Here is a 23276-nt window from a genome sequence, read left to right as displayed (position 1 = left end):
CTTCCACTTATATGTTACGTAATATGCGGTTATTTTTTTCTTTTGGGATCCATCAGAATAAATTCAGTTCCAGTAATTATTATTATTCATAAAATAATTTTGTAATGCTTCTAAGATGTATGCATATTTTGTAAAGTCACCCTTTAATTCCAAAATATTAGTGGTTCACTACTTATTACAAACTGTGGACAACCTTACGTAGTTCAATAAATAAAAATTATATCATTTGGAAACAATAATATTGATACTTTACATTAATAAATATTATGTCCACTATAAAAATTAATGGAAATAAACTGTGGTTTAATTAAGATAATATAATACAATTTAGATTCTGATCAACATTTCAAAGAGTGAGTATATTTTTTGTTTTACATTTTCTAAAAATTCAATTTTTATATTTGTATTTTTTTAATCATATTTGTGTTTTTCTTTGTAATCATATTTGTGTAGAATATTTTTCTTAACTGATTAGTAAAAAGTTTTAATAATTTTATAAAATAGATGGACTATTAATAGGTCATTTTTCTAATTTAATAATATAGTTTATAAATATATCAGTATTAAAAAGTAATTTTTAAAAATTTAGAAATTTTTTAAAATTTAAATTATTTATATTTCATTTCACATAAAATATAATTTAAACATTTTCTACAACAAATTAGAGTTACGGTATATAATTCAAATACAACTAGATTCTGATCTGCTCCTAAAATGGCGGGTATATTTTTTGTTTTATATTTTAAAAAAAAATTATATTTGTGTGTTTTAATCGTATCTGTGTTTTTTTGTATAATATTTCTTCTAAATAGTTAATAGTTTTTAATCTATTTTATTAAATAGTTTGACCACACCTATATCAATAGGTCATGTTCATGTTTTAAGATCCGCGGTTATAAGTTTTGTTATGTTTGGTATAGGTCAATAGGTCATGTTCATATGTTCACCTATACCAATAGGAGATAAAAATACTTATGTTGGACATGACTTTTATCAATTAATAATTATCTAAATATCTAATTAAACCATTGAAATTAAATTTTAATTTATAAAAAATAACAATTTAAATAAAATTTAATTATATCAATCACCTATAGGTTCAACATGCACCTCTGGTTTTAACGGTTTTTGTGGGTTTTATCAAAATTTTAGTTGATGAATATCTCTTGAAATCCAAACCGGATTACATATTGAATCACTAGATCTATAGATTTGAAAACATATCCGAATTTTCCTGTTTCAAAATAGACAAAATCTTTACGAGTTTACATAATTTTTGTAAAATTATTAATGAAATTTTACATCATAAAATATATGGTGCTTTCAAGTGTGGGTCAAAAAATTGTTTATGTTATTAATATTTGAACACAAATATTTTAAGTTGTTGATATTGTAATATTTATTATTAATAAATTAAGAAGTTTAATTATATGATGAGATTTTGGTTTAAGTCTATTCAGAATTCAAATTTTTGTTTCAATTCATATTTTATGGGTTTTAGTTTGGGTTTGACTATCCGTTTAAATCATATAAAATTCTATAAACTAAAATATATAAATTTCAAATTAAAAATAAAAAGAACAAATCACATATAAATTTTGTAATACATGAACAAGTATCTAAATTTAACATAAAATTACTTATGTTTAAATCTTTGGTTAAAAACCCAATAAATGTGACATATTGGATCCATCTATATATTTCATTTATTTAAAAAACTATTATATCAAATTAAATTAGTAACAAACACAAATATGATTATAAAATAAATCAAATACAAACAAATAATTTTTCAAAAAAAAGATTAAAACAAAAAATATACCCGCCTTTTGAAGGGCGGGTCAAAATCTAGTATATACATAAACTTTTATGTATTATTATTTATTTGTGTTATTTTGTATATATATATATATATTTTATATTATATTATATAAATGAAAGATCAATGACTATTACGTATATAATTAAATTGGTGCAAATATATAAATCAAAACCATCATTGATAAATTAATCCAAACACTTATCTACTAGGTATAAGTGTAACATCATACTTGATAACTAACAATAATATGAATGATATTCTAATATTCTATTATTATTGTCCATATTATATCAACATTTAATAATGGTTTGATGGGTTATAATTTTTTAAATAAAAAATGATTTATATTGGCATATTTACATGTTTGAAGTCAATTTTCTTTATGATTTCAGTACCCCATTTTTAACAACATCAAGTTCACTTGTATAACATACATTTTGTACTATCGAACATTTAAATATTATTATACATGATTATTTTAAATATTAGATAAAATAAAATGTAGATGTTGATATATTTATTTATAAAAAAACAAAATAAATACTTACATGGGTGTGCAGATCAAGCTCTAGTATGGTGTTTTTAACACCAGTTAGTTATACTATTACAAACTATAAGAAACGTTACAGAGCCGATACTACAGCTGACAATTTTACATGTCTTATAAGGATTTTTGTCTGATTACATCGTCCGAGCCGCCTTATGAGATTCATTCATAAAGATACGCTTTACGTCATGCCGAAGACCTCTTGTAAGATTTTTCTCCAATATTCTGCATAATTCGCCTTCTCTAGAAATTGAAACTCATACCTTCTAGTGTAAAAGCATTAATGAACTATTGGTTAAACCACTGGACCAGAGGAGCTTCCAGTACGGTTTTATAATCATTTGTATTTTTTCATAACAAAAATTTAAACCATTGATAACTAATTTTTCGATATGGAATTTTAATATTTTTAGTAATTTATAATCTTTTTACAAATGTAAAAGCATTAATGAACTATTGGTTAAACCACTGGACCAGAGGAGCTTCCAGTACGGTTTTATAATCATTTGTATTTTTTCATAACAAAAAATTTAAACCATTGATAACTAATTTTTCAATATGGAATTTTAATATTTTTAGTAATTTATAATCTTTTTACAAATCTAGTGAAAATTTGAAAATAAAATATTAAATTCTTAGTATTTGTTCAATGCAAATTTTGAAATTTAAATATTTATGTATTTTTTATAATATCTAGTTTAATTTAAACGGTACTAAATATATATAGATATATATAATTCTTATTCATATAATTTTTTGAACATTTTTATCTTGTTTTATATAAAAGTTAAACCATTGATAACAAAAAATTTAAAGTGAGATTTTTAACAGTTTTACTAATTTACAGTGGCTTTTAAAAATTTAAAATATAACATATACAGAAAAATCTAAATTTTTACTATATAGTTAACGTGATTGTTTAATTTATTTTACTAAAATAAAATAAAATAGAATAAAAATGATAGAGAATGTAAAATTATTATCAAATCTTTATTATTTAAAAGCATTGATTATCATATATATATATTGATCATCTTAGGTAATGTCATATCTTCTATTTAAAGAAAGAATAAAGAATATTTTTTACAATAATAATTGAAAAATAGTTTGTCATCTATACCAAACATCCAAGGTAAGAAAATATGTCAACATCACCATGTTTATGTTAATCCATGTCGCATGTAGGAAGTAAAAAATAATATAGTAAAAACTACATAATAATATAGTAAAAACTCCATGTGGAAAACATCCAAGGTAAGAAAATATGTCAACATCACCATGTTTATGTTAATCCATGTCGCATGTAGGAAGTAAAAAATAATATAGTAAAAACTACATAATAAGGTTCAATTGATTTTAATATTAGTTAATTAGATATTGATCCGCGCTTTAAAAGCGCGGAAAATGTTCTCTTTTAAAATTCTATAAATTTGTTAATTATAAGATTATGTGTTTTTATATAAGATAATCTGATATACCTAAAATTGTGTTGATTGTTTACATTTGAAAAATAATCAGAGATGTTAGATAGGCTACAAAATTTGTATATTTATATTTGTAGAAGCTAACTTTGGAAAAATATTGAATTATTTTTTAATTTATTCTAAAGAATTATATTTATAAATATAATACTAAAAAAAATTCTCATAGCATATTTTAATATCATTCTTTGCACATCTTAATTTTCAAAAAAGTTTTTATATATTTTTAGTTACTTAGATTCATATATTTGTTCCAAACATATAAAAAACACAACGATAAAATAATGTCAAAAATGAAAGTTGACAATTTTGTTATGGCCCGAAATTAGGAAACTACACTACAAAAAGACAAATCACTTGATTTGTATCACAAAATAAGTGATATTAGATTAAATTATTTAAGATCCGCAAAGTAATATATGTAACTGATTATTAAAACCAAATTATTCAAAAAACGGCTAAAAAGGATTTTACGATGGATATGCTTAGCTTTTACCGAAAATAAACGCTTATTGTTAATAAGCATTTATGGTTTTATCTTGATTTGTAAGAAAGTCGTATAGTATTAAAATAAATATATTTGTTACCATAAATATAGTGATATCTCCTTTTTTCTCACCCACAAACTCTTTTTTTTCAACATCATAAACCTTTATTAGTATAGGAGTTGGATGGGTCTTCGGATTGGTCGATCGAGAGAATAGTCATAAGCTTCAATATGATTGGTCAAAATAATCGTTGATTCTAATTGGATGATTAAATTGTTGTCAAAATGATTAAAATATTTCAAAAAATGAAATGGAATAGTTTTGTACAAATAACTTCAAAAACTAATGGTGGAACACTATTAATATTAGGGATTCTGTTTTAATAGTATTGATGAGTCAATCTGTGGTGTTCTAAAAAAAAGAAAAAGGGGGTTCATCCATAATTTCTTAAACTTAAAATTTAATTTAAAAACAAATTAATCTGATCCAAACCAAATCTATTAACCCGATCAGACTCAACAATAATCCCATCTTCCCCATTAGTCACCCCACAAGATTTTATGGTTCATAATAGAGAGCCTTGGCTTTAGAAGACTGAATATTAGCCATGTAGAATCGTAAGAAGACACAACATGAAACTATTAGCACGAAGTGCCATGAAACAACCGACCTTTGTTGTCTACATGAATACCGAGATAAATGTTTGGTTCACAGAGTCAATATGAGCTATATAAGTTGATGACAAAAAAACCCTTAGTTTGGCAAACTGCACACAATAATATCGTTTTCTCGTCTCTACAAGCGATTTTAAAAATGATCAACTCATATTTGATGCGATTCTGACCAAAACTAATAGAAAGAGCTGCTTCGGTGAGTTAATGCATCTTCCGCTGATGTGGTCTTGTGTTTTTCTCAACCGTTATGTTCTTGTTTTTATTTCATTTTACGTATGGAAACTAATTATACTTTACATACAGGCTAAGCTAAATCTTTTTATTTTTATTTTTTATGAAGTAATGAATACGTACCACATAAACTCGTTGCCTTCTAGAACTTGCAAACCAGGGTTTAGCACCTAAAGGAAAACGAGAACATCTTAACGTGGGACTTTAAAAAAAAAGAATAAAAAGCAACACACGATAAGCTTAAAGGGTAATGGAACCAGAAACACATGTTGGTGCTCGCATATCTATAGTATATAATCCTATTTATTAAAAGTATGTACTAAAGTCGAGTTTAAAGCATCGTTTATATATAAGTTGCGATTGCATAAACTTATAGTATATGTATCATACGATAAAACGTAACAATGATCTTACAAAAGATTTTTTTTTTTTTACAAAAGTTATTATTATATGGGAAAATGTTTAAAACAAAAATACAGCCAAAAAACAAACTCACTCTGTATCCTCTTCTCACGTATGTATCAATTGATGATCTATCATCAAATCATACCAACTTATAATATGATCCATTGTAGATCACCAAACGAAAATATTAAACATAAACATTGACAAACGTGAAATTAATAACATTAATTTTACATAGCAGCCGGAGCTAGAGCAGGAGCTGAGGAGTCGGAGTCAGGGCCTGGAGCAGTCTCGGAGACAGGCCCAGGAGCCGCGCCGGAACTGAGGATTTCCAACATCGAACGGTGAGGATTTATCCTTTGAGCATCGCACAGATCAGGTAAAAATGCACCTGCATGTGGTCAATTGATACGTTAAGTCAAGCTTACACTTTACGTCATTGATTTTTCTGTAGTACCAACGTAAGTAACGTAACCATCTATCTTATTAAAACAGAAATATTTTCTTGGACCTAACATTTATTTTGTAAGTTTTTAAATTAAATACACCTTTATACTTTATAGTTAAACATACATTAAATCACTAATATTCCTTTCTTTATGCTACTATCCATGTTTCCAAACAATATACTTATTTCTTTATACTACTATCAATGTTTCCAAACAATATATTTTATATACTACTATCAATGTTTCCAAACAATACAATAATTAATCTTAGTTATTTTATATTTATCATTTTCTCTTTAAAATTTTGTAGAAACGTCATAATTTCATAAATTACAAAATAATGAACTTTAAAATTTGGATTATAAGATTACAAATTATGAAAATATTACAATTTCAATCAAATTAAATTACATATCGGTCATCCATCAGTTCAATCGGTTAGTCTCGGGTTTTAGTGACTTTTTAATATGAATATTTTAAAAAACTAAATTGAATTGTTAGATCTCTGAATTAACCGGTATAATCACAATCGGGTTGAATTTAAAAACACTGATTTAAATACAAAAATATTTTAAATACACACTCTTTAAAAGTTAACAAAATATTTATTAAGTTATTAGTAAAAATTTTCGTCGTAAAATATTTCGCGCTTCCAAAGCGCGGGTCAAAATCTAGTAGGATGCAATATTAAATCATTACTATTCAAATAATAATTATGGTTAGTGAAGAAGCATTAACAATCAAGCTTCTACCGAAATTCCTTGCTTTGACGGTAAGATAAACCATAGAGATGAAAGTGAGATTCTTCCATACACAAGAAAAAAGGATTTGATATACACAAACAAAACACACACACAAGTGTAGGATCCGGCCCTTACTTCATTAATCAGTCATATATTAAACAGCATGAAATACACATTTTCCCACATCTACTTAAGGCAATCGCTTAGTCTTTTCTTTTCCTTTTTGGTAAATACAATTTTGTTACTTGCAAACAAGAAAAAGTATTATTGGGTTCATCAAGTATAGTATAGTGAACATGTAGATTCACCGACCAATATAATTTAATCATCTTATATTTAATATTTTTAAAAATGGAAACAAAATATTATCATGTTATATTATGTTTTTAAAATTAAAAGTTCAAAACAAATAAAAATAATAGTAGTTGCAAAAAAAATTAAAATATTTTAACACCGTCAGCAAAACACTAAATCCTAAATTTTAAACTCTAAACTTTTAGATTAATCATAAACCTTAAATCAAAAACACTAAACACTAAATATTAAAAACACTAAACCCTTGGATACAAATAAATAAAAAACAATAGTAGTTGCTAAAAAAAATTTAATATTTTTAACGTCGTCTGCAAAACACTAAACCCTAAATGTTAAACTTAAATCTTAAATATTAAACTTTAAATCTTGGATAAATTTTAAACCCTAGAGATTAGGATTAAGGGTTTGGTGTTTTTAAAATTTAGTGTTTAGTGTTTTGGTTTAAGGTTTAGGATTTATCCAAAGGTTTAGAGTCTTGGGTTTAGGATTTAGGATTTAGGGTTGGTTTAGGATTTAGGGTAGGTTTAATGTTTTGTTGAGGGTGTTTAAAATATTTTAAAAGAATTTTGTTTTTGTAACTACTGTTATTTTTATTTATTTTTATCTTTTTATTTAAAAACATAATATAATTGGATAATATTTTATTTCTTTTTTTAAAGGATACTAAATATGAAATAACTAAATCTATTAGTTGGTAAGCCTATAGGTTCAATATAGGGGGGGGTGAACCCAAGAATATGTCAACAAAAAATACAATTTTGTAGCCAATATCAATTTCTCTACAAATATTTTTGCAAAGAAACCTCAATCACGTAAAGGTAATGGACCTAATGGTACACCATTCAAAATTTTCGTTTATATATATATTTATTTGGTATTAGGTTTATGCTTTTAACTTAAGGAATGTATACCGTTAATTGTTTTAAAAATGTATACATTTAAGTTTTTTGACCTATTTATCTTTCTACAGAACTTAAGTTTTTTTTTTTTTTGTAACTTTACAGAACTTAAGTTTACAATTAAGCAAGCCCTTATTCATTAAAACATCTAAATATTTCATCAGACCGGTACGCAGGCAACGGCAACTTATAAGAATTATATCACACAAAAAAAATGTCAACGTACGCATGAGACACACACAAAAAAAAATTCGAGATCGTACCTTCACCGGCGGCGAGGTTGAAATAAAGATCAAGAATGTTAGGGCAATAATCCAAACAAGCCGGAGAGCAAAGCTTGGTGGCGAATCCTGCCTCCATCATTGCGTCAGATGATATCCCTACTGTTTTCCGTTCAACCCCACAAGCGGCTACACATTCATCGCTCTCCACGTGGTTTACAATACCTTCAACCTCCACCGCAGAAGTCCGGCAAGTGTATTCTCCGGCGACGTTAGCTGTCTCCAATAAACATCTTTTCCCAGATGCCGATATTGAGAACGCGCACATATTCGTGGGCAGATTCTCGCAAATGATGTTCTCCCCTACAATTATAATTATGAGAAAGACAAAATATTAAGTTCTATAAACTTTCAGCCTAGCCAGAACTAATTGACGGTTTAGACGTTAAGGCCCATGTCTCATTATTCTCTACAGTCCTAATACAAAACATAAACTGAATAAGGAAAAAATCAAATGTTCATTGTTCCAATACCTAACGCTCCTGATCATGAATTAAAATTGGAGAAGTATTTATTGATCTTGATCATGATATTGGGTTCTAACGATTGGATATTTCTACAAAATAGATATGTCTGTACGTACCTAAAGCTGCATGGAGAAGAGATGAGACGATGAGAAAGATTGGCAATTTGAGGGAAGAATAAGACATTGCTTCTTTGTGTTTTTGTTCTGTCTTCTTCTCTTTCACCTTTATTGTTTTTGGGGTTTAAAGTTTTGATGTTTTCAAGGGAAAGAGTAATGTAGAGAGAACGTGAGAGGCGTGAATTAAAGGAGCTGTTGTGGGGGTTTGTGAGTATATATATATACAAGATGTTTTAATTAATGATTTGTATTTACTATTTTTCTTTTCTTTGTAACCTCCCTCTATAAATGGTTTTACTATAAGAGTACATAATATTTTTTGGCTACAATAAAGATTATATTTTACATAATTTTTTTTTTGCTAAAATATTTTACATAGTAGTTGCAATTTTATTTGTTCTATGTTATGTGCTTGATCATTTCCTTTCATTTGAATCTTTGAATTATTTGATCCTTTACAAGTTCATGGATGTCTCTATAATTATATGTATGTAGTACTACATATTTCTTGTGTAATGGTATCAACTTAGGACTTGACTGGTTTCTCTGCTACCACCTGTAAATGCAGTTTTTGCGGTTGGTAGAGGTTGACAGTATTTTAAAACAATCATATAAACCACTACAAATCGCTGTAAATTACTTCAAACTTTTTAAAATCAAAAACTGATTACAACTACCGTTTGTGGTTGCGGGCGATTGCGGTTGGATAAATAAATATAAAATTATTTTTTTAAAATATTTTAAAATTTTAAATTAAAAAGTAAAAGAGTCAATTTGCTGAAAACTCTCCAAAAATATGAAATTAACTAAGTGCACATGATGGGACAACTTTGCTCTCTAGCATTGGAGGTACCAATATGTGAGATTTAGGACATTTAGTTAATTATGGAGAAAGCTGTGTGTACTGGTTGCAAATTCCCAAAATTATTAAAATGCAAATATAATAAATGAAAATATATACACATTTTATAGATTAATTTAAATTCACAAAATACCATAATTTTTTATAAAAACTTAAAACTAGCTATTCGTTAGAATTTTTTTAAAAATTAATATACATACAAATATAAAGATATACACATATAAAAAAATATTTTTTAAATATTTTAATATAAATCTTCAAAAACAAATTATTAAAATTATAAATTTCAACTAATTAAAAATAATTTAATAAATAAACAAAATATTAATCATATTATATTAATAATTATTACATTTTATCACAATAATATTTTTTATATTTTTATAATGTAATATAATATGTTTTTTTGGTCAACAATGGAATATAATATGTTTATATTGGTGATTCATTACTAAACCGATGCAATATCTCATAATCAACAAGTAACAAAAATTCTGCAGACGCAACAATTTTTAAACGTTGTGCCAGTCATACAAAACGCTAAATAATGTTAGAAACCGCAACCACCCACAACCGCAAACTCCCGCAACTACAACCGCAACCGCAAACTCCCGCAACCACAACCGCAAACGATGCGTTTGAACCAGTCAAGCTCTTAGTTGTATTGTTGAGTTGATATATACTCTCTTTGTATCTAAATAAGTATCATTTTGACATTTTTTACATAGATAAAGAAAATGACGGAAATATATATAAATTGTTATTAATTCTACATCTCTAACCAATAGTATTTGAAATAAATAAAAACTATTTATAAAATCAATCAAGTTTGCAATTAATTTTTACCTCAAAGTAAATATACTTATTTGAACCGTAAAGTGATAGTTATTATGAAAGAGAAAAATATATTATTACCATTAGTGGATGAACTAAGTTTTTGTCGATCTTCAAATAGCTTAAATCAAACAAATGTGGTTGTTATGTAAAGTAGGGCTCCCTGTAAAGTATGTGCTTCTTAAAACTTATTTATTGTTATGTACCGATATATATGATCGACATATTCTATTTCATTTTTATCTATTTCTAGTTTGGTGTTTATCTTATAGTTAGGATAACTACATGTATCATGTATATATACGACTGTTTAGTCGATGATCAAAGTAAGCTTTCCCGTTCATTATTCAACACGTTATCAGCACGAGACTCTGAAATCCTGAGCTACCTCAAAAAACCCTAATTGACGGCGGTACTTCAAACAGCTCGTTCTCTCAAACCGTACGGATCCAGACGACGAGTAATATATCAAATTAAAACTCTTTACGAGACGAATCCAACGCCGTCGGCCTCGCCTCTATCTGACTCCGGACGCGCCCTCACGCGCTATTCTAAGATGCGCCGTCAAATGACCTAAAACCCTGAAATTCTAAAACTCATCCGACGACTTCAAACCGTTCGTTCTCTCAAACCGTAAGGATACAGACGACGAGTAATATATCAAATTAAAAATCTTGACGAGACGAATCCAACGCCGTCGGCCTCGTCTCTATCTGACAGCGGACGCGCCTTAACGCGCTATTCTAAGACACGCCGTCAAATGACCTAAAACCCTGAAATTCTAAAACTCATCCGACGACTTCAAACCGTTCGTTCTCTCAAACCGTAAGGATCCAGACGACGTGTAATATATCAAATTGAAGCTCTTGACGTGAAGAATCCATCGCCGCAAACCTCGTATGAATCCAATCTCAAACGCGCTCTCAAGCTCCGTTCCAACCCGCGCCGTTAACTACCCTAAAACCCTAATCAAAAGCCTAAACTGCAGCCTCTCTCTATACTTTGTTACTTTCTGCGATTTGCTTTATCTATCTATACTAACTTGTTTTGATTCGTTTTTGATTAAGATTTTTGCTCAACCTAAGACACGCGACCAGCTCCTGATCCGTTCCGGTCATGCAGTTCGCGATCCGACTTGTTCCAGCTCTCGGTGGTCCAAATCTACACTTCAAAGTTCTAAAGGTAAACTTTGAAACCCTAAAAGAACTCATAATCGAAAATGGTTGATTGATAAAGGAATGACCATTAAAATTTTGCAAAACCTCAAATCAAACCCTAGCAAAGATTAATAGGTCCAAACCCTTCCATGAGTAAATCGAAACTCTTAAACCAAAAGTTCGATATGAGATTGTTTTACAATTAAAATCAAAACCATAATGGTTTCTGAATCTCAAAACCCCCTTGATCTGAATGATCAAATCAAATCCTTAAACCTAGAAATCGATCAATCCCCTAAAACATAAACAAGATCGGTTTTCATCCAAAAACATCTAATTTTTTTTATGATTCCGACTTGAATATTGATCTGATTGTCGAGTTTGATTTTTTTTAAAAGTTGTTCTTGATGTTTAGAACTGCTTAGGATTGTGAATTATACAAACCCTATTTTTTTTTTATGAAATTCGATTGCAAATAGGTGTTTTTCGATTGAAATTGTTAAATTTTAGTCTACTTGCTAGATGATTTCCCTGATCAATGTCGAAATTGACTTGAATCATTAGGGATTGATAAAAAAAAAAAATTATAGAAATTTTCTAGATTGCTAGATTGAAAGAAAAATCGGATTGCATTGCATAAATTTAAAGGTTGAAAGAAACCAAAGCTGCATTGCTATATTGACTAAAATAAATCGGATTAGATTATATAATTTAGAGGTTGAAAGAAACCAAATCACTTTGCATAACTAAAAGGTTGAAAGAAACCAAAATGCATTGTTTGAATCTGATTATAAGTCAAATAATAAGACTCTAAAATCTATATTTTCAGATGTCAAATTTGGATTATCCAGCCCTTAATCTCGCTGGAGATAATTATTTAAAATGGGCCATGAACACTGCAAGTGTCTTGAAGATAAGAGGACTTGACAGATGTATCATCAAAGGCGAGTATGCAACTGAAAATGAAAAATATGGGGCAGTAACAATTATTCGCCAACATCTCACTGAGGATCTCAGAGATCAGTATCTAAATATTGAGAACCCTCTAGACCTTTGGACAGAATTAAAGTCCAGATACAAAATAGTGTTATTACCAAAGGCTAGGTATGAGTAGATAAATCTCAGATTTCGGGACTTTAAGTCCGTAGATGAATATAACTCAGCTCTAATCAAAATTGTTTCTAAATTGAAACTATGTGGTGAAGAGGTAACAGAGGAAGATTTACTGGAAAAGACATTCTTCACAGCTGATCCAAGGTATCTATTGTTACAATATAAAAAAAAAAGGGTTTCACCACTTATACGAATTTGATCTCGTATCTATTACAAGCTGAGAAGAATAATGAGATACTAAAGAAAACTAGTGAGATGAGACTTCCTGAAGCCAATAAGGCTGGAGAGAATAAGGATGAATCCAAAGAAGCCACGTCCAGAATAATTAAGGGAATTGTCGGCTTGATTTATGTTTTGATTTGTTTGTCATTTACAATATTATTATAAGAGTTGTTTTAGTTTTATATTATCTTATTTGATTTGCTTGATAATTTCTTGATTGATAAATGACAAAATGAAAGTTTAAAAATGAGTATAGTAATTAAAATCATCCGACCAAAGGCATTGCCTAAAGGGGGCATGAATTATTCACCCAAATAAAAGACCAATTTGAGTTATAAAATTTTGAAAATGAATGGTTTCCACATTGAACCATTAGACAAAGGAAATAAAAAGTTCCTTCAAAATTATAAATAAAAATCGCCCAAGGCATAGAAAATGGTCGAGACTGTACTCCCGACTAATATGAACTATGCTAAAAGATCAGTATGATAAAGGCAAAAGGCCTAGGTAACCAGATAGGTCGACCACAAAATTTTATACACTTTATGGCATGACTAGACTAGCCATCCAGGTCTTTAAAATTGATGCAAAGATTGATATCGAAAAAGGCACAAAAGAGTTATCCCATAGAATCTCACGGTGTGTAACATATACACAAGGGAAACTCAATAGGCTATAATGTTCCAAGCATCTAAAAGATTTATAAGCATGTTCATGAGGGGGAGAAATGACACTCCCGTGGTACATGAACAACACTAAAAATCCGTGTGACATGGTCTATGACCATGATAGAACTTGGCCGAATTCTTTGTGATACAAAGATCACTAGCTAATGTTTGGGAACACATGGATTTACATGTAATAAAAATATGCATCAAGCCATATAAAGTGAGCATAGATATTCCCATCTAAGAATGATAAAGGGTCATGATCCAGACATAGACCATCCTAAGAGATTATGTTTAGACCACCACAATAATATGTGCCGTCTAGGATGGAACCTCATAAGAAGATGAGATAAAATTGGGAATATATGTTGGATATGAGAATGTCTTCCTCCCACGATTTTATTTGAGCCAAAATATGGGTGATCAGATTAAGGCCAGGTTTACGGATTACATGATGAATCCGACTATCCAACATCTGGGGGAGAAAGAAATAAGCTGGTACAAGTATAAAGAGAAATGGAATGGTATTAACCATCCTTATCTTGGCAAGATCCTCGGACCAGAGAATATGATTTAAGACGTCCAAAGAAAGATCATACAAAGCTAGCTAAAAGAATGCCAGACAGATTAGACCCGAAAAGAAATGAAAAAGAATGACTAAGTCATACCAGCTTAAGCACCACAAAATTAATGTCCTATAAGAGACATAATCAAGTTGCTATAAAGTCTAAAGATAGACCAATATGTTCCATAAGATAAGGAACCTCGGAAATAAAAAGAAAGGTGCATAGAAATGACATATCCGAGGTCATAAGAGAAACCAGATCAGACATTGAGATAAGGCTGCGCAGCTAAACATCTAAGATACCAAACCATGTAGTTTGGGACGCCAAACTGCAAGGTAAATGAAGGTTCTTAGTAAGAATGAAATCTCTAATCGATTAGTTCATGTCTGGAACACAATGGAACACTATAAAAGAAGTGTCGACACATAAAAGATAAAGATGCATAAGGAAATAGTACTTGAGTTTAAAAGATATAAGCGAGGATCAGAACCCACGAGAATACAAGAATGCATTCATAGACTAAAGGAAACCGTGGGGGTTCAAAGAAAGATTTAAAGAATCTATTAAAGAGATGGGTGTATTGGCCATATATAGAAACACCATCTGATAAGATAAAACCAGTGAAAAATAGGTCCTGTGTGGAAAAGGAAAAGAAATCGTAAGACATGGACTAAGGTGTTCATTTTCCTATTTAAAGTATTCAAGGAATGGCTTGATTACACAAGGATACTCACAGAGACCAAAGGAACAAATTATAAGGAGATATACTCCTATGTGGTGGATGCTACTACAAATTCGAAAAGGTCTGGATATAAGTAAGAAAGAAATGTAGTAAGTAGCATATTGATCACTGGATAAAGAAATGATAAAAGTATCAAAAAGATGAGAAAAGAAATTCTCATAGAATAGTTTTGTTCCTAAGCTATTCATGGACTGAAAACAAAGCAGCTACAAGTGATATGAAAGACTAAGAAAATACTTAGTACAATCAGTCCATAGATCCTTATAGATAATATTATAATTCCTTGTGTTTGTGTTTATATCAAACCAACCTAAAGAGAGGTTCAATGGTTCAATGATTTCAATGATACAAGTTATCGATTGATTTTGGACGGAATATGATGGGACTAGAAATCATAGCCGTGTATGAGTTGAGATCAGCACGCCACAATTAGATGGTGTAATGTGAGATGGTCGCAGGAGAAGGCAAAGAGAACCATTAATTCTCATGCCAAAGACCATCCAGCTCCATACTTCCCAATCGTCCATAAGAATAACCAAAAGTAGTGTGGTGAATTGGTTCAGGCAAATTATAAACCATTGCTGCACAATTAGCCAAATAAATCCGAGTGTATACTTGTGAATTGATTGATGTATCATCATGAACCGACCAGATCGACCAAGATCGACCAGCATATGTAATGCAGCTAATGGAAAGATCGACCAGCATATGGTAGTATCATAAAACGTGTGGTCAAGTACCAAATGAAGTACATGAGACTAATGAATGTCTATACATCAGTAAAGAAATAAAAGAACCAATCATCATAAGAGTGGTCGAGGTTTATGGTCCGACCAAGTTCCACCAAAGTATAAGGTGGACCAAACCATATAATTGCAGTATCATATCCGGACCATATCTTTATATCAGGCTGCAATACCTTAGCCATATATGAGTATATTGGCGTGTGATGACAAGGTCTATGACTTAACATGTGTGTTTTCGAAAACATAGCATTGTCTACGACAAAATGAAAGAAGTCATGAGACATCATCCAGAGATAGTGACCAGAAGAATGTCTGAGTCAATAATAAAATGAAAGTATCCACGGTATGGCAAAGCCATGAGACTAGAGGAACCGTGGGACATGAGAGGACCTGCAAGAAAGATTTAATCGCAGGATAGAGGTACATCCAAGTACCGGTCGAGTACTGATTGAGCATCATCCATCCGACCAGAACATGAAGACATTGTCGAGTGGTCAGCATCAAAGGAGCACGTCTTGACCATGTCCAAATGAAGTTCCAGAAAGCCGACGAAATTACAAAGTATTACAAGAAGCTCATCGACCAGATAGGAATGCATCATCCAAAGATCTTCAGTGATGCATTCATCAGGGGGAGTTCATATGTTGTACTCTTTTTTCTTATCCATGGTTTTGTCCTACTTGGTTTTCCTGAAAAGGTTTTAATAAGGCAACATCAAAAGCATGAATGAACCCTGAACCAGATATGTCGATCAAGGGGGAGTGTTATGTACCGATATATATGATCGACATATTCTATTTCATCCTTATCTACTTCTAGTTTGGTGTTTATCTTATAGTTAGGATAACTACATGTATCATGTATATATACGACTGTTTAGTCGATGATCAAAGTAAGCTTTCCCGTTCATTATTCAGCATTTATATATTTGTGTTTGTTTTTCTGATAAAGCAATTGTGTTTGTTTTGTACCCAATTTTTCGATTTTTTACTATTCATATCTTTATCATTTTCACATCTAGACTTTTGCTCGGATTCTTCGAATTCGCTACATGATATTATATAAAAGAAAATTCCCTTTTCCTGTTAATTGGCATATATATATTTAATATAGTTCAGCGGACGTAATCAAAGACATAAACTAGTGTAAAAGATTTAGTTGAATTATCTTTTTCATTACAAGACTTTCAGGTGGGCTTTCTTGGAAACAAAGCAACGCGCGTACATGTGTGCACGTCCGTAATTGACTCAACGCGTTAATTAGTTCAAAGTAATAGATTAGCCCCTATAATTTTAAGGAGAATTCATAAAATTAAGTATTATAATCTGTATTGGTAAAATAATGTATTCAAAAAATTGAAAACATATTTTCGATGTAAAAAACATAATAGATACAGTTTTGTTTTGTTTTTGCCAAAAATGCTTGGAAAAGAAGATCTTTCTTGTCCGTTACAAAGCTTGAAGAATATTGTAATGAAAAATCAAAATCATCTACCTTGCTAACTTGATACATATACAATCTTTCCATCTCAAGCTATATTGTCGTATTGTAAATTTCAGAAACTTGATACATATACAAATCTTTCTTTCCTAATTGGCTGTCAATTTATAGCGTTAGCAAATTATACCACCCGCATTAAATTTGTTTCTAGCATATTCCATCAACACGGTCATTAACAAATTTGCATGTACTAGGCATTCTAGATAGTGATCACTCATTAACCATTCGCGCGACAAAGAGCCCGATACATGTTCTCCAGTAGCTTTTGTTCGGTTCACTCATTAAGAAACATGTCCGATTTTTCATTTTTTTTGATAACCGTGAGGATCTAGCGACCGAGGTCAACCGGCTAATCCCACGAGACCCACGGTACTCCACGTATTCTTGCGATTTAACGTTAGTCTGTGTGGCCAACGCGAATAAAACTCATGTGGTTTCCTTTATTGGGGCCGTAACTTTCTTAAGTAATCACCACTGGGCCAACTCGAGTTAGTTACCGATTTATAAAATATAGTTTCGATTTTAGAAGTTTCAGTTTAATTAGGTTTGTTAAGGGCCACACTTTACCAACAATTTTTTAAAAAAATATTTTCTTAAAACTTCGTTAATATATTTAAATCCTCATCGTTCAATGTTGAATCCTCAGTTTCGGTGAGGCTCCTGAGCTTCTCTGCGAGACTGCTCCAGTCCCTAACTCTGATGCCTCAGCTTCTGTTCTATCTGGTTGCTATGTAAATTAATGTTATTAGAGCATGTGCAATGGGGTTTCATAAACCCAATCCTTAAAATAATATTTAAAAAATATTAAAATATGACTTTTGTTGGTTTCTGTGTCGGATCAGTCTCAAAAAGTCTGTGTGTAAGGATTGATCCATGGCGAGTTTGGTTACTGTATCGCGGGCTCCACGATACGTGGTGGCCCACGATTAGTTAACTTTTTTTTTTTAATTAAACGAAAAAAACTAATAAAATAATAAAACAAATTTTTTGAAGGACTCCACAATGGGCTTACCATTGTGGATGCTTTATGTTTAATATTGAGAGACTTGCCTAAAAAAATATTTTATGATTATACTTTGTTCTATAAAACACAATGCTGTTTTGACACACTTTACCTTACCAGCTGTTTTTTTGGACTAAAATGACCTTGTTTTTTGGTAAAAAGTAAGAATGTTTGGTCTAATAAAACAACAGTAATTAAAGAAATCAGTTTCTTTGTAGTTGTAATTAATGTAAAATATTAAAATAAAAAGTTAGGTATATAAGTTTATGGGAATATATCGTGTACGTCAGATTATTTTGAAGAAAGTTGATCCAACGGCTGAGAAGAAGCATGCTTTCTGAGGTGTAATTAATGTGTTGCGAAGTTTGAGAAAATAGGTGAAACTTTGTGAACTTTGTGGATGCTCTTATGTTGATGCAGTGCTTTGGAAATGTGCTGGAACTTTGTTTTTTATTGGGAATGTTATGCTTGTGCACTTGTGGTTGCTCATATGCTTTTATGTGGGGGCATTGTTGCAGTCATTAGTAAAATTGTTGCATACTTGTGTGGATGATGTTATGTTGATGCTTATGCTTTTGGACATGTTAAGTGTACAAGCTAATTTCGTATAAGATGGATCTCGTTAAGGAAAGCTTACTGGAATTTTCTCTGTAAATCATAGTTTTAGTTTTTTTCTAGATCTTGGGACAAAAGAAAACATGAAGAAGAGATATTTATTAACAATAGGGGATATTTTTACCGAGGTTGGCAACAAAACGTTGAGTTTTGGGAAACCTTGGATGGGATTGGCGTGGATTTGTGTGGATGGGATTGGCGTGGATTTGTGTGAAGGCGTTGTGTGCGTATTGAATCAGTGGTTAGGTTTGCAGTGGACACACGGCTGTGGACACGAGGTGAAGGTAAACATAAGTACGCAATATGTTAGTTAAATACCAAAAGAACCACGCATTCGTGGAATTAACGTACATGAGTAAACATAAGCTGAAAACACACATTAAGAGAAAAAACAAAAGGTGCCCCATTAATTGTTATGGGGCACCCCTCTCTCTCTCTCTCTCTCTCTCTCTCTCTCTCTCTCTCTCTCTCTCTCTCTCTCTCTCTCTCTCTCTCTCTCTCTCTCTCTCTCTCTGATGTCTTGCATATTTGCATTGTTTTAACCATTCATTCATAAGCATTTGCATCATATAGATTAGGATTTAGGCATGTTTAGGTTGCATTTGGCACACATATGTCTTTATCAGGTGCTGGAGTGTCTTATGGATTGATTGGGAGTGTTTGGAAACTTTGTGATCCAAATTGGGGTGAAGAATGGAGTCTAGTCAAGCCACACATGAAGTTGGATGAATCGGACCCGGGTAGAATGACCCAGGATAGCTTACCAGGGCGCATGCCTCACCATTGGTCGACTCGGGTTGCTCGTGCAGGGGATGGAGTACTCGGGCGCCTGGAGCAACGTCGCAAGGAAACTGACGCGGGTTGGAGTGCTCGGGGTACCTTACCCGGGCGCTTGGAGCTGGACGTGTCGAGACCAAACTGACGCGGGTTGGATGACCCGGGTTGTCGACCATGATTCCTACCCGGGTCAAGTCATTTACTTGCTCGAATTTAAACACTTTAAAAGGGTATTTTAGACATTTTAAAAGAGAACCATTAGGTTTTCTTTGATTCATATTGATACTTTTGTAATCAAAAAGAAAACGAGATATCTTTTATCTATTAAAGAACACAAACCCTCTCAAGAAAAACATCTCTTTTTGGCTTGATTTGTTATTGTTCTTGTGATCTCTCATCTATTTCTCTACATGATTAATCTGAAATCCATCATGGGTTTAAGAGGAATCATGGAGATTAGTGAGTAATCACCTTTTGGATTCATGGGTTAGGGTGATTAAGGGTGATTAGGCTAGTTCTATGATGTTTTAGGTATAGATCATACTTGTTCCTTGCTAGTAGAGTGATCTTACTGCATCATTTGAGTAGGCCACTCAAAGGGTGATCTCTAGGCATTTCTCACCCGACAGGTGTTCGATGAAATGCCTGAGTCAACTCTCCTAGGCTTTTAGTGTACTTTGCCAAAGACATTTGTTGTTAAAGATGCTAAGATAGCTAATATACTTGTTAGTAATGATTGCTTGCGTGTTATTCAACCGAAGAATGAAGTCTAGTCAAGCCACACATGAAGTTGGATGAATCGGACCCGGGTAGAATGACCCGGGATAGCTTACCCGGGCGCATGCCTCACCATTGGTCGACTCGGGTTGCTCGTGCAGGGGATGGAGTACCCGGGCGCCTGGAGCAACGTCGCAAGGAAACTGACGCGGGTTGGAGTGCTCGGGGTACCTTACCCGGGTGCTTGGAGCTGGACGTGTCGAGACCAAACTGACGCGGGTTGGATGACCCGGGTTGTCGATCATGATTCCTACCCGGGTCAAGTCATTTACTTGCTCGAATTTAAACACTTTAAAAGGGTATTTTAGACATTTTAAAAGGGAACCATTAGGTTTTTTTGATTCATATTGATACTTTTGTAATCAAAAAGAAAACGAGATATCTTTTATCTATTGAAGAACACAAACTCTCTCAAGAAAAACATCTCTTTTTGGCTTGATTTGTTATTGTTCTTGTGATCTCTCATCTATTTCTCTACATGATTAATCTGAAATCCATCATGGGTTTAAGAGGAATCATGGAGATTAGTGAGTAATCACCTTTTGGATTCATGGGTTAGGGTGATTAAGGGTGATTAGGCTAGTTCTAGGATGTTTTAGGTATAGATCATACTTGTTCCTTGCTAGTAGAGTGATCTTAATGCATCATTTGAGTAGGCCACTCAAAGGGTGATCTCTAGGCATTTCTCACCCGACAGGTGTTTGATGAAATGCCTGAGTCAACTCTCCTAGGCTTTTAGTGTACTTTGCCAAAGACATTTGTTGTTAAAGATGCTAAGATAGCTAATAGACTTGTTAGTAATGATTGCTTGCATGTTATTCAACCAAAGACATTTGATGTTTGAGATATGTTAGCAAATGAGCATTCATCTAGACATAGAGCTTGCTTAGAATTGTGTCTAGGCTTAAGGTTGATAGTTTGATTTATCATTTGCATTCCTTAGATCGAAACTGATCACCCAAGGTCTAAATCCCTATACCCATGAGTTCTCCTTTCCAATAGCTTAAGAGTATCATTTTACTGTTTTGCATTAGCTTTAATCATTAGTTTAGAATTCATCAAATCACTGGTTGCACTTAGATTAGGCAAATACTTGCATTCTCTCTGATTTTAAATCCCTCAGAACTGGTTCGACAACTTATTTCCACTATACTATCATTTGACTTAGGAGCCTCAAAACTCCTAACATCAAATTGGCGCCGTTGCCAAATTCTGAGTTTGATTTGAACATTGAGATTTAGTCATTTGCTTGAGACTAAGTCATTTTTATTTTTGTAAGTTACTGATTCTCTTCTTCACTCTTTGTGATTTTCAGGTGTATGAACTTGAGGAGCAAGGGTACATCAAACCTTGTTCCAAGAGCCGCAGACATCAGAGCTTTAGAGAGAGAGTGTGCTAGAAAGAGAAGACAAGAAGAGCAACAGGCTCAACTGCAGACACTGGAAGCTGCAATGGAAGAACAACAAAATCCTCAGAACCCCAATGGAGTCAACAATGTTCAACCACAAGGGCCTCAACAGCGACCAGCTCGCCCCATTGGCACTTATGACCGCCCCAACATCCACGGCCCTAGACTGGGAATCCGAGCACCGGCTGTGGCTGCTAACAACTTTGAGATCAAGTCAGGGCTGCTCAACTGCATAGAGAACAACAAGTATCATGGTCTGGCTGTGGAGGACCCATTTGATCACTTGGATAAGTTTGACAGCTACTGTGGTATGTCAAAGACTAATGGTGTGTCAGAGGATGCTTTAAAGCTCAAGCTATTCCCCTTCTCTTTGGGGGATAAGGCACGTCAGTGGGAGAAGTCTCTACCAAGTGACTCCATCACTACTTGGGAAGACTGCAAAAAGGCATTTTTGGAGAAGTTCTTCTCTACCTCAAGAACTGCTAAGTTGAGGAACGAGATCTCCAGCTTCCAACAGAAGAACTTGGAAGGATTCAGTGAAGCTTGGGAGAGATTCAATGGTTACCAAGCTCAGTGCCCACACCATGGTTTTTCCAAGGAGAGCTTGCTGAGCACATTCTACAGAGGTGCTCTTCCTAAGTACAGAGCCAGACTGGATACAGCTAGCAATGGGTTCTTTTTGGGGAGAACTGAGGAAGAAGCAGAGGCTCTGGTTGACAACATGGTTAAGAGTGATGCAGTCTACAGTGGAGACCATGACAGAAGCAGTAGAGGTGATGACAAGCACACAAGGAATGAGATAAAGGCTCTTCAGGAGAAGATTGACACACTCATTGCTGATAAGGCCACACAAGCGCAGGTGAACTTTGTTGGTAACCCACAACAGGAGATACCTCCTACTGTCAATGAGGTTGAGGGTTTGGAAGGGCAAGAAGAATTGTGTTTCATCAACAGCAATGGTAGCTGGTACAAGAAGGAACCCAACTTTCAGTACAACAACTACCAACAGAAGCCCTATTCAAACAACCAGCAGAGTGGTTATCAGCCTAGAAACAACCAGCAGAGCAACTATCAGCCTCAGCAAAACCCCTCTCCTAGCTCCTCTGCCCCTCAAGAGAGCAGCACTGATGCCTTACTGAAACAGATCTTAGAGTCTCAGACTAGAAGTGAGAAACATGTGGGCTATGAGCTGAAGAACCTTCACTCCAAGATTGATGGGAGCTACAATGAGCTCAACAACAAATTCTCCCACCTTGCTTCTTCTGTCAAGAATTTGGAGAATCAGTTTGCTTCCATGAGCACCCACCAGAATCGCCAGCCAGGATCTCTACCTGGAAAATCTGATCAAAACCCCAAGGAAGCAAAAGC

The 23276-nt window shown here is 32.5% G+C and overlaps 1 protein-coding gene and 1 non-coding gene across 2 annotated transcripts; both read right to left on the bottom strand.

Moving 5' to 3' along the window:
* Window positions 1-5635: 5635 nt before the first annotated feature.
* On the bottom strand, window positions 5636-9104 carry LOC108816382 (uncharacterized). The gene is made up of 3 exons (XM_056991510.1): window positions 8919-9104; window positions 8318-8638; window positions 5636-6039 (listed from the first exon to the last, which is right to left on the bottom strand). The coding sequence occupies exons 1-3, from the start codon at window positions 8983-8985 to the stop codon at window positions 5879-5881; spliced, it is 549 nt and encodes a 182-aa protein (XP_056847490.1). The 5' UTR covers window positions 8986-9104; the 3' UTR covers window positions 5636-5878.
* A 13288-nt stretch (window positions 9105-22392) lies between these two features.
* LOC130498162 (small nucleolar RNA R71) lies at window positions 22393-22499 on the bottom strand. The gene has a single exon (XR_008937084.1). It is a non-coding gene; the product is annotated as a small nucleolar RNA R71 (small nucleolar RNA).
* Window positions 22500-23276: the final 777 nt, after the last annotated feature.

The sequence above is a fragment of the Raphanus sativus genome, chromosome 7 (assembly GCF_000801105.2).
Source record: "Raphanus sativus cultivar WK10039 chromosome 7, ASM80110v3, whole genome shotgun sequence".
Classification (NCBI taxonomy): Eukaryota; Viridiplantae; Streptophyta; class Magnoliopsida; order Brassicales; family Brassicaceae; genus Raphanus; species Raphanus sativus.
Note: the sequence above shows the minus strand (reverse complement) of the source record. Positions and strands in the feature narration are given on the sequence as shown.

Bases quoted from the DNA above. Each gene is read 5' to 3' on its own strand.
- LOC108816382 (XM_056991510.1), bottom strand. From the start codon at position 8,985: ATGTCTTATTCTTCCCTCAAATTGCCAATCTTTCTCATCGTCTCATCT. The intron at 8,639-8,918 runs GTACGTACAGAC...TTATAATTGTAG, and splicing joins TCTTCTCCATGCAGCTTTAG to GGGAGAACATCATTTGCGAG. The intron at 6,040-8,317 runs GTACGATCTCGA...GACCACATGCAG, and splicing joins CAACCTCGCCGCCGGTGAAG to GTGCATTTTTACCTGATCTG.